Genomic DNA, 12,455 nt, shown 5'->3' on the forward strand with positions numbered 1-12,455 from the left:
TTTATATATAAATTTTGAAAAATCTATATACTTGGAAAATAATATTGATTGTTGACAAGTACTTAGAAATCTACATCTCAAGGCCAACACTAGAACTCAGTCCCCTAAATAGTTAGATAGATTATTTTTTAATAGTTAACAAGGATAACCAGAGTGTGTCAGGTTAAGGGGAGGTGCTTTTGAAAATTCAAGAAAATACTTTAAATTTTTTTAGATTTTTTTTAAAAAATAAAAATTTTAGAATTCTTTTTAAATCTTTGGAAACTCTTTGAAGAATCTAGAAATATTTTCTTAAAAATATTTTTGAAAAATATTTGAAAAATCTTTAAACACACTTGAAAATCTTTTAAAATTTTATGTTTTGAAAAATATATTTTAATTGATCATTTGATTTAGAACAACCCTTAGACATATAGGTAGTTATTCTTATGATTAATAAGGTTTCCTAAGGATATGTCAGGTTGAGGAGGAGTTCTGATTGAAAGATGATATATATATATTTAAAAATTCTTTAAAAAGTTTAAAATATATTTTTGAAAAAGTTTGAAACCCATGTTTCTCAAATCTTTTTTTTAAAATGCTTTTGTAAACTTCTGAAAATATTTTCCTTGAAATTTTTTTAAAAATATTTTAAAGAATACTTTAGTCATTCTTTTAATTTGGATCAACCTCTGGGACACATGGATGTATTCCTTGTGATTAACAAGGTTCTAAGAAAGTGTCAGATTGAGAGGGAGTCCTAATTGAAAGAGCAAACATAGTTTTTAAAATTCTTTCAAAGTTAATTTTTAAAATTATTTAAAACTGTGTTTAAAAACTTTTTACAAATTATTATATTTTTCAACTACATTTTCAAAAGTTATATTTTTAAATTAATATTTAAAAATAAATGTTTTAATAAAGATTTCTCAAGTATTATTAAAATTATTAGTGCAAAATCAAGGGAATCGTAGGTAATCCTTTTAATGCGTGTCAAAGGAGGAGAGTAACCTTAAGTGAAAAATATTTTTACTCCCAATTTTGGTATAAAACCCTAAAGACCAAATACCTAATATAAGAAAATTGTCAAACATCAAAATAGAGGGAGATTATTAGTGCAATCAGCTTTTAGAGATTTGATATTTAACAATGTACCTAAGTTTAGGGAGTAGTCAAGATTAAGTTTAGGGGGAGAGTAGTTCAATTTTAATTTTTAAATTTTGTACTTAATTTTTGTACTTGTAATTTTTTACAAAAATTATAATTGCTACTTGTTTATGTTTTACTCTAACTTAACTTGGGTTTGCTTACATAAAAAATGGGGAGATTGTTAATACCCCAAGATAGTTTTGATGTGATCAATCAAGTCAGGTTACGTCATGTTGGTTTTTAACCCCTGTGTTTAAGTGTGCAGGAACTTAGGAGCACAAGAAGTTGAGTGAAAGACGCAGCTAGCGAGAAGGACGACACAAGAGAGAGCCGACGGGCTCGTTGCGTCCGAGGGATAAGGTGCTGCGGAAGAGTACACGGGCGGACGAGAAGGAGGCGCGTGACGCTTCTGAGGGACGAGAAGCCGGAGCGGAAGATTGACCAAGGCGAGCGAAACTGGAGCAGAAGACCGGGATCAAAAGTCAACAAAATAATGATTTTCTTGGTTCGGGTGCCCGGACTCTCGGACTAGGATTTTTGTTCGGATCACATCAAACATGATCTATTGCAACGGGGATAAAGATTTATCCCCTCCAGGCGCTTAGAACCCTTCTAGGCACCCCGACCAGGGTTATAAATACAACTCTAGTCCCAGAAGCCTAGACAGAACACTTGAGAATACTTGTAATTGATTCTACTTGATTCCAGCCTTGTTATTGTGAGCCATCAACGTTGTAAGAGGCTTCTCCGCTTGAAAGAGAATTTTTTTAGTGCACTTTCAACTTCCTTAGATTAACAACCTCCCCGGTTATAACCAAGTAATTTCTTTGTGCCTCATTTTTTTTAGTTTCTTAATTATTTTTATGCAAGTGTTAACTCTTATTAAGTCGTAAAAGTTCGAGGAAGGTTCGCTTTGTTTTGCAGGGATATTCATCTCTCTCTAGCCGACCGTCGAGGGTCCTAAAACAGATGGATGTCAAGAATGTTGGAGCAATCTGAGTACCTTAAGTTTTAATATTTGGGCAAAGATTTAAGTTAGATTTATTATTATATTTGATATATATTTTGAGTATGTAGGATACAAGTACAATAAGGAAAGTCCAAGTATGATCTTGGCAAAGGAGGAAAGTTCAAGGGTGAGTCTTAGCGGTGTAAATCCAAGCATGTAGGATTAGCAATGGATGAAGTCCAAGAGGTGCGACCTCTTGGTAAAGGAAGACCCGACAACAATGACAAGGTTGATGGAAGCTCCAGAAGATAAGGCGTGAAGGATTGGGAGGCATCTGAGGGACACGATGTTGATGGAGAAGGCTAGAAGGCTAGGTTTAGGTTGTGCGGACAAGGACAAGTGCATGAGAGATTGCACTCAAGGTAAAACCCTAGGTTTCAGGTTTTACTGTAGCATTACTATAGCAGTCAACTAGTATTTTCAACAGTCGACTGATAGTGAAGGGAATACATCTGTTCGCTCAACCCATGTTGATCAGTCGACTGGTGTTTTCATCAGTCGGTTGTTAACAAGCCGTTGGTCTGTAACAGTCGAATTCCATTTAGGAGCAGTCGACTGGTGTTTTTACCAGTCGACTGGTGATGTGAAAACAACTTAGTGTTTTCTTCCCGAACTCTATTTAATAGAGCTCGGTGCTTGCCTATGGTTGACGAAATTAGTGGTGATTAACCCTAATTAGAGTCTCCAAGTGCTCAAGTGATATAGTGTGGTCTTGTGCGAGTTGTTGTGAAGTTTCATTCTTGTGAGCGGAATCCAGAGGTGTGACCTCTTCGATCACCCAAGTGAGCGGAATTGGAGCGGATGACTCTGACCAAAAAGTCAACAATAGGTTGACTTTTGGGTCATGGAGTCCCTTGGGTGCCTCGCCCAGCAGGGGCTGTGTCGACCTGGTTAAGGCGCTTGGAACCCTTCCGGGTGCCTAGACTAGAAACTTTATCAAAACGCGATGTGGCGCGTTATGTTGCAACGAGGATAAAATTATATCCAGGTCTAGGCATCTAGAACCCTTTCAGGCACCTCAATCAGGGCTACAAATACAACCTTGATCCTAATAGTTGAAGAATAACATTTGTAAACAATTCCTTTATCTGTTCTACTACTGTTTAAGTTGTCAACACTGTAAGAGGCTTTTCCGCCTAAAGGAGACTTTGACAGTGAGTTCTAATTGCCTTGGATTAGCAATCCTCTGATTGCAAACCAAGTCATTCCTTTTGTGTCGTTGTCTTTAGTTTACTTACTATTTCTTTTTATGTAAGTGTTAGTGTTAATAAAGCTGTAAAGTTTGAGGAAAGTTCATTTTTATTTGCAGGGTAATTCATCCCCTTTTGCCTACCTCCACGGGACCAACAATTGGTATCAGAGCAAGGTCACTTCAAAAAGACTAACCGCCGATCAAAGCACAAGAAATGGTCGGAGCTTGCATCTACCCACCAGTATTCGAGGGAGAGTTCGTGTTTTGGAGACGTTGAATGGAGGTATACTTTAAAATCGATTTCAATATTTTACTAATAATTAAGTATTGTTTTGATATGCCCAAAAGTGAAGAAGGAAAAAAACTTGAGGAGCATCGATGGACTAAGAAGCAACACAACGATTTTATAGTAAATGGTAAGGCTGAGTTCCACCTTCTGAGTGTTCTGCCTACTCAGGATCTTGACAGAATCGGCAAATACAAAAGTACAAAAGGTAATTTCTCTTCGGGGAACACATCCTCACTTACTCCTCTCAAGAGAAATTACCTTTTGCTAGACCAGTCCTCCATACTGTCTGAACTTTTGCTTAGTGTCTAAGACTTCAGAACTTCATGCTAAATGTCCGATTCATAACCTGCCCAGTCTTCCACCTGGTGTTTGCAACCCCCAGGATTTTCACCTAGAGTCCTCGACTCTAGGATTTCGCATAAAATTCTCGACCTACCAAGACTTTGCCTAGTCCCCTAGATTAGGACTTCGTTGCCTAACCGCAGCTAGGACTTTCAACCTGCCTAGAATCCACTAGAACTTTTACCTAAAACAACTTAGGACTTTCCTGCAAACTCAATCACACTTGTTAGATAACAAGATAACTTAACTTTGAACCCTTTTCCATTATCAAAACACAGGTTTGATCGTCTGGTGCTCCCTGCGCCAACAAGAAAGTCACAAGGGAAGTTATCCCTAGAGTTGATTGTGAGGAGTCTAGTGTGACCAAGGCTTCTAAGAAACCTAAGAAGATTATTAGAAAGGTATTAAGGGAAGTTATCCCAAATGAGTACCTAGAGCACTCAAAGAGCACCAATAGGTTTTAGGTTCCTAAGAGTGCGTTCTCTACGCCTAAATGAGTTCAGAGAATGTTAACTCTAGTTGGAAGGGTAGTTAACACAACCTTGGTGAAGTTGACACTTTAGAGTATTTTCAAGGTAATGTTATACCTTGAAAATGAAGGTTTAAATGTTTACTCTTTGGAAGAGTAAAATGTACCATAAATTGAAGATTTGGACCTAATTAAATTGACACAATTAGGTTAGAAGTAAAAAAAATGTCAAGTTGAGATTTTGGCAATTTATTTGGAAGATAGGGTAACTAAGGATTATTTTTAAATTTAGTGATTAGTTAGTGATACATAGATAGATAATCTAGGTATTTTCATTATGCTAAAATTATCATAATTGTGGAGATATGTGAATTCTTTTGGTCATAACAAGTGGTATAAGAGTCAAGTTGCTCTTTATTGGACTAACTGCTGAAAGAAGTACGTATCAAAGCCATGATCCAAACCTGATATCATATGGGGTAGTATTGAATGAAGTTGAGGGGAGTCCCAAGTAGGTCAAGAGTGACTAGATGCTTATAGAAGGTCCGGACCATAACAGTATTGGTAGTCCTTCGTTTGAGAGGAGGATTGTTGGAATACATTCAAAGTCTCACATTGAAAATACATGAAAAAAATCATGGATTTAAAAAAGTATCTCTATTAGTATGAGGTCTTTTGGGTAAAGCCCAAAATTAAATCCATGAGGGTTTAGGTCCAAATTGAACAATATCATACCATTGTGGAGGTATGCAAATTCTTTTGGTCCTAACATATACTAATTACACTAATAGTTTCTTTTAATCTCACTATTTTGAGAGTTATAATACAATCCCCTTCCTAATTTTTTTTACTATTTCATTTTTTTAACGAACTATCTATAATAAATTTTATTTCTTCCTATGTAGTATAACATAAAATTTAAAATTTAAGTTCTCTATCATCTTTATTTTTTCTTCTATCCATTTTGTTTCTTACAAATATAAAATATTATTATTTTTTAATTATCGTACCTATTACCACCATGTCTTTACTTGTGAGTATTCATATGTTTAATATTTTAAATTTAAGATAATCAGCATTCCTATAATATTTATTTTTATCCACTCTTACATATTTAATATTACACTCAAATTATCATGAAGAGGTATTGTTCTTTTTCAAGAAGTTACAGTTCGATCCTATAATATATTTCTTTCAAAAAACAAGCATTAATATAATAGTTCGATGAATTCATTTATTAATACCGACTAATAACCTAATGTAACCCCATAATCTTTTTCATCTAAACTTAGGATCAGCATCGATGGTTTTTGCAGTCACTATACAGTGAAATTAAACTTTATTGATAATAAAATATCACTTTATTTTATCAATCTTATTGAATTTGTGCAACTGGTATATTGTAATAAAAAATCCTAGCAGCATGACAATCCTAAAGCATGTATTAATGTTGTTGTATATTGTCTTTGGTCATAGTGATCTCGAGAACATGGATATTGATTTAATGATACTTCTGGTGCATACTATATTTATGCTATTATATATCAACAGAAGATCTAACCCCTATATCTATGATAATGTCTAGACAAGTATATGGGTGGATATATGAAGAGCAATCTATAGGCTTGAGGTTACTAATCTCATAAGAGGATCAATATATTTTGATGTTTGTTAGGCAAGTCAAACATATAGATTAAATGGTTAGATTAGGTGAGTCAATCATACCAATCAAATCAAACATTAAGATAAATTAATCTATCTTATTGTGATAAAAATGTTGGGCAAGTCTAGGAGGTCCAACAAGTTGATTAGATTGGTTGATAAATGATTGATAATTAGTAGACAAGTTTGATTTTGATAATAAAAAACTAGTCTCAATCTGCGTCCAACAAGGACTAACTTTAGCTTACTTTGTTTGTCTATGAACAAAATCTTACATGGCATTCTCTATGCCTTGGCCTGTCTGATAATATAGGCTAGCTAACTCGTTGAGCATGCATAAATCATCAAGATGTTGCATAGTGTAGAAACATATCATGGAGGGGTCATTTTGACAACACTAGAAACTATATACCTATATGCAAAAGACATTTCGATATATGGATCACAAATATACCAAAAAAAAAAAAAACTTAATTAAGCAACCTACAGATAGAACTTTGATCAATATAAGGATCACTTCAGCTTGATCGCCCCTCCGGTACAGTTTTAGTGTACTCGTTAGAAAGGCAAACTCCTTACATGCAAGACTTGGCGACGTAAATCCCAGGACGATTAGGCTGATGCAGCGTGACTGAGTTGCTGCTTAGCATCAAAACTACTTCTGACATTGATGGTCTGTCTTCGCTCCCTTCTTGTACGCACAATAGACCAACTTGAAAGAACCTTAATGCTTTAGACATGGTATAAGAATCTCCACTTGATTCAACAAGAAGTTCTGAGCATCTACCTTCTGTCCATAGCTTCCATGCCTACAAGTATTTAAATTTTTATACGAAGTTCAACTTTCGATAACTTATGACAATCTTGAGAAAGATGTATAGAGTTACTCAACCTGTCCTAATAGATTTTTCGGTTGATCTGCTTGAAAAATACTAGTGCTTCTTTTACCACTCAAGATCTCCAACAGCAAGACCCCAAAGCTGTAAACATCTGATTTTTCTGAAAAATGTCCTCCCATTGCATATTCCGGAGACATATAACCGCTGTATATGTCGCAAACATTAGCTTATTAAACTAAATTGAATGATATTTTATCATCAATAGCAATTGAATGGTGTATACCATGTGCCAATGACTCTATTTGTGCTTCCTTCGGTTTGTCCCACACAGAAAGTCTTTGCTATCCCAAAGTCTGAAATTTTTGGGTTTAAATCATGATCGAGGAGAATATTACTCGCCTTCAAGTCTCTATGAATGATTTTTAATCGAGAATCTTGATGAAGGTAAAGGAGGCCTCGAGCAATTCCTAGTATGATGTCAAAGCGCGTTGTCCAATTCAGTAATGTACTCTTACTTTCATCTGTTGAATGTTCAATCTGGATTAGTCATTGAGAAGAAAAAACCAAAATTCTCTTAAACTTGTGTCAAAATATTTGGCATGTACTCTTAAACCAACATATAGAATAATCATAGTTTCAGGACGAACCGAATATGAAAGTATCTAGGCTTTTATTGGGCATGTACTCGTAAATCAACATTCGTTCCTCGTCCTCAATGCAGCAACCCAGTAGACGAACAAGGTTCCGATGTTGTAGTTTGGTAATGATTAAAGCTTCAGTTTTGAACTCATCTATACCTTGTGCAGAATCTTTAGACAATCTTTTCACAGCAACCTCCTGTCCATCTTCTAGCTTACCCTGATAGTCCCGGCGAAGGTTAATGTCTCAATAACATTGAATGTATATGTCAACTTACAAATACATAAATATACGAGGTATTCACCTTGTAAATAAGGCCAAATCCACCAATTCCAATTATATTGTCTCTCGATAATCCATTAGTGGCAGTTCTTATTGAATGCATTCCATATAAAGGCAACTCCGGCTCTGTTTCTTTTGAAGTGGAGGAGTTTACTACTTTAACTGGTTCAAAATTTTTGAGAAATAAATTCATTCTCTACATTTAGTGGTTGTTGTATGTACATATGAACAAGATCGAAAATATGGCAAACAAGTGGATTCAAGCGTAGTTAACATACCGAGCTTGCTTCTCTTCAACCATAAGAATAAACCGACAAATAGAAGCAAAAGGAAACTCAACACTGGAATAATGACTATCATTGCCAGTGATTTCTTTTTTCCTGAACCACTTAGTGAATCTGCAGAGGAAGTTGATATTAGAAAATCTGCCAATACTACACTCATTCTACAAAATACTATAGTTTTCTAGTCGAAATACTTAAGAAAGAACAAGAAAAAGCTTGAGCATGATCAAAGACAGTCGAGCCAGATGTGTAACTGAACTTCGCTTATCTTGTAAACTGAGATTTCGTGATGCAAAGAGGAATTTACCTAATTCAGAAGCTGCAAGCCGAATGTATAGATCATTGCCTCCTTGCGCGAACGACCTAATATCCATCAGATCAGCAGGCCAAGTGACGCACATGTTACCTCTGATCATAGCAAACGCCATGCAAGAACAGTCCCTCGAGCACAAATCTCGGCACTCGTCGAGTGTCATGTTGCTCGCTGCGCTGGCATTGAGAGTGATAGGCAGCTTCACATTTTGCAGATGCAAAAAACCATCTGATGAACAATTCAGAGGTGTCATCCTCACACAACCATCTGCATACTCTCTAAGGTTCCAGTCTTTAGGTGACTTGGGTTTGAAACCCTGCAAGCATTGGCATATAGGCGAATAGTTGGTTGTGCAATTCCCATTTGCTCCACAAATGGCGTAATCATCACAAGGATCCGAGGGAACCGACCAATAAAGGTCCCATCGGTTGCTCGAATTCGACCAAACGAATCTTTGCAATTGTCCACTTTCATTGATAACTGCTCGGCCTAGGAAATTCTTGTCCAGGCCTTCAAATGTGTAGTATATCTCATCTTTGACATCGACAAACTGAAACTTAAAAACATTGTTTGAGGCCATATCAGGACGGCCGCTCCAACGTTGGCCATCCCATGGTCCTGTTCGAAAGATCGGAGAGGTTCCTTGCCATGTATAGGCTTCAGGTATTCCGCGAGTTTCCAAGCCAAAGGTGTACTCCCCGGGAGAAGGATCAGACACACTCTTCCATGCTGTGAGATTCCTATTGAGCTGGGCTCTGATGTCCACTCCAATCTTCATGCCGGGCAAAAAAGTATTGCCAGGATGATCAAAACTTTGCCACAAGATATTACCCGACATGTTGTCGGTCAAGATGAGATTTCCTGAATCCCAGAGCCTGAGTGAAGGGTAGCTGCTAGCATTCGATGTGCCCGTCGACCAAACAGTAGCATTTGCAGCTTGATCTAACAGTAACAAATCCCCAGTTGCAGTGAGACTCAACAGTCCTGTGGAGGTGTTGAGAGGGATGTTTCTGTTGGCCACCCATACGATAGGGTGGTCAAAGATTTCCTTGAACCATATTCCCAAGTATTTGTTGCTCGAATTGCTCGGTGCGATGAATCCCAGCTCAAAGATTTCTCTTGCAGAGGTTAAGGTTTGGCCATCCACCAAAGATTTGCCAGGATCCAGTGTGTCTGCCATGAATTGTTAGAACAAAAAGTTACTCCAAACAAATATCTTAATCGTCAGTCAAACCTTCATGAGATCTAACAAAAAGCTTAATGCTTGGATCAGATAACATGGTCTGAGTTGTTGGATTTTCCCTTTTGTTATCATCTGTACAACTGACCCACACAAAGGGTGGAGTAGTTGACTTTCATTTGTTTTGTCACACAGTAGTGTATTATCCTATGCATTTTGTCAACGCAACTGGTTTCTTTTTCTTACTCAGAAAAGGTGAAGAGACTAAATTCTACTGATTTCTTTCTTTCAGAAATGGCACAAATCTTGTTAGTTTTAAGTTCAAGCTCTTTCGATTGGAATCTAAGCTGCCTCCAAAATTGATTATCGACACAGCAAAACCAATAGAACAGAAGAGGAGCGGAGAAAGTTGGCAGGTTTTGATGAAAACTCTGAAAGAGTTTATATCGAAAACTCTCGAGCAAAAACTTAAACATGTTAAAGACCACAAACAAACTTCTACTGCCGAATTTGTTCGAGCAAGAAATCTCTCAAGTTATAGATTTCATCCTTACCTGTCTGACCAAGAGCTGTCCTAACTCCTACAAAAATTGTAAGCACAATCCAAACCCTGCCGATGAACATTCTCTCTCTGATTTTTATTCCCTTTTCCACACAAATAGGAAGAGAGCTGCAATTTCTGGCTATAGAAAGTAGAACAAGAACGCTCCTTTTATTCAGAGTGGATCTCCTCATTAAAGTAATCATCTTCTGACTTGGTCAGAGATCATAAACATACGAAGAAAGATAATGAAAGCCAGAGTGGAAAAAAGTTAAACAGAACCTGCAATGGAAATTACAGTTGATATGACTTGAAGTCTAAGGTTAGTTAACAAGAGTGGTATAGCATAGTTTAAACTAGTCAATCACTCTGACTAACTTGTGAATATATCATAGATTGAATTGAATTTCATCTTTCTTTAAAGTCTCATCCTTAATCTATAGACCTTTCTTATTACAATAGTGTCTGATACGGTGCATAAAAGTAGAGTCTGATAAAATCAAACAATCAAAAGTTAAGGAAACGTAACAGTCAAGGATAATCTAAAGTCAAGGGGGCGTGGCGGTCAGAAGTCAAGGGACGTGACAATTAACAGTTAGGAGAAAAAAGGAGTCAGACCGCATCATGTCACAAGCCGCATGATTCTTGGTCAGGTACAGACAGAACAGGGTCCCAGATCTGAGACATAAAACGCAGCCTGGAGTAGTGCCAGACCTGTCCCAACTGATCGGGCTTCCTCAGCTCAAGTCACATAGGCAGGTTTGGTACTTTCAGTAAGACAACTCCCGATCGGCCCTTCAGCGATCCAAGCATGAAAGACGGGGATTCCTCGCCGCAGCTCGTTCCCCTCATCAAGACTCAAGTCAGGTGGCACATCCGGCCGAACGGTCATCCCTAGCTGTCCGTAGCTAAACCAAGACAGGATAGAAAGCGCTAAGCGACAAACAATGTCAGGGAATCATAATCTCTTGTCAGAGAATAACTACCATACGTCAGGAAATATTCCAATGGTATGTTATTGCCTACGAATGAAACCTTCCTTCCATCAATAGGAGGCCACCGTACACCTTCTCTCACCCGACAGGCCCTGAGACCCGACATTCACTAACAACATGCAGACTCTGAAGGTATGCAACATCATATAAAAAGGGAGGTCCTCTTTCTTAGGCAAGTACGCACATATTCGCACTCATCTTCTATATTTTTTTTTCCTTTGTATACTGTTCTTTTGGGAGAAAAGTACTACCGTCGAAGAGCCTATGCCGTGGACTTTTTCCCTGATTTCTGGTCTCTAACGTTCCGTGTGGTTGTCTGAATAGCGTAGAGCCAAAGTATCGCCGATCTCGTTACCACTGTCCAGGAGTACCACATTAGAGTTCATTTTTCCGGTGCACATACGCTAGGTGTGCCCAAGTCACCTCTCCGTCAACACCAGCACCATCTCAGCCAGTTTTCATCTGACTCAGATTTCGGACAAGATCAATTTAACGTCGTCTGTGGAAATCTCCTTCACCTGTTCTGAAACATGACGATGGAGGACATCGGCAAGATCAACATCACCATGACAACCGGATAGTACAAGCTGTTTAAGGAAGCCAAGAGACAAGCGGCTTCAGAAAGGCATACCACCGCTTCACAACCGCACAAGATGCCCGCCATTTTAAAAAACCAGACCTACGTTTTAGATAGGGGGTCTAAAAGAAAACAGCCTGAGGATTTCCCCCCAACCTTTCTATCGCGACCCCTGCCCAAAGTATTACCACAAGAAAGAGCAACATCAGGCCTTCACGGTCGAGAGTTCCTTAGTCAGAGATTCGAAGAAGGGGAAAGCTATAGTCCTTCGGGAGGAGCTGAGGGAGATGCTTGAGGAGCAAGTTTCCTTCTCTCTAAGGGTACTCGAGAAGAAGCTACCGAAGGGGTACAAGCCCCCAGCTATTGGAGAATATGATGGTAGCAAGGACCAAGAGGATCATCTCCAAAAATTTTGGAACGTTACGTTGCTGCACCAATACAGAAACGCCATCAAGTGCCGAGTGTTCTTAAATACTCTGTCTGGCTCGCACTACAAGAAAAAAACTAATAGACAATACTTTAAAAGCATTGTTAAAAGCACTGTTGTTAAAAGTCTGCTCAAAGACAACGCTTTAAAAGCGTTGTCGTTTGTAGAAAAGACAACGCTTTAAAAGCATTGTTGTTTTTTACAAAGACAATGCATAAAAAGCGTTGTCTTTTTTAAAGACAACGCATAAAAAATGTTGTCTTTTTTAAAGACAACGCATAAAAAGC

At 37.7% G+C, this 12,455-nt stretch overlaps 1 protein-coding gene across 1 annotated transcript; it reads right to left on the reverse strand.

Moving 5' to 3' along the window:
* Nucleotides 1–6,393: 6,393 nt before the first annotated feature.
* On the reverse strand, nt 6,394–10,383 carry LOC122014568 (receptor-like serine/threonine-protein kinase SD1-8). The gene is made up of 8 exons (XM_042570839.1): nt 10,183–10,383; nt 8,443–9,621; nt 8,130–8,249; nt 7,874–8,013; nt 7,578–7,788; nt 7,214–7,451; nt 6,984–7,134; nt 6,394–6,900 (listed from the first exon to the last, which is right to left on the reverse strand). Exons 1-8 carry the CDS (start codon nt 10,373–10,375, stop codon nt 6,667–6,669), a joined length of 2,466 nt encoding a protein of 821 aa, XP_042426773.1. The 5' UTR covers nt 10,376–10,383; the 3' UTR covers nt 6,394–6,666.
* Nucleotides 10,384–12,455: the final 2,072 nt, after the last annotated feature.

Source organism: Zingiber officinale, chromosome 8B, assembly GCF_018446385.1.
Source record: "Zingiber officinale cultivar Zhangliang chromosome 8B, Zo_v1.1, whole genome shotgun sequence".
NCBI lineage: Eukaryota > Viridiplantae > Streptophyta > Magnoliopsida > Zingiberales > Zingiberaceae > Zingiber > Zingiber officinale.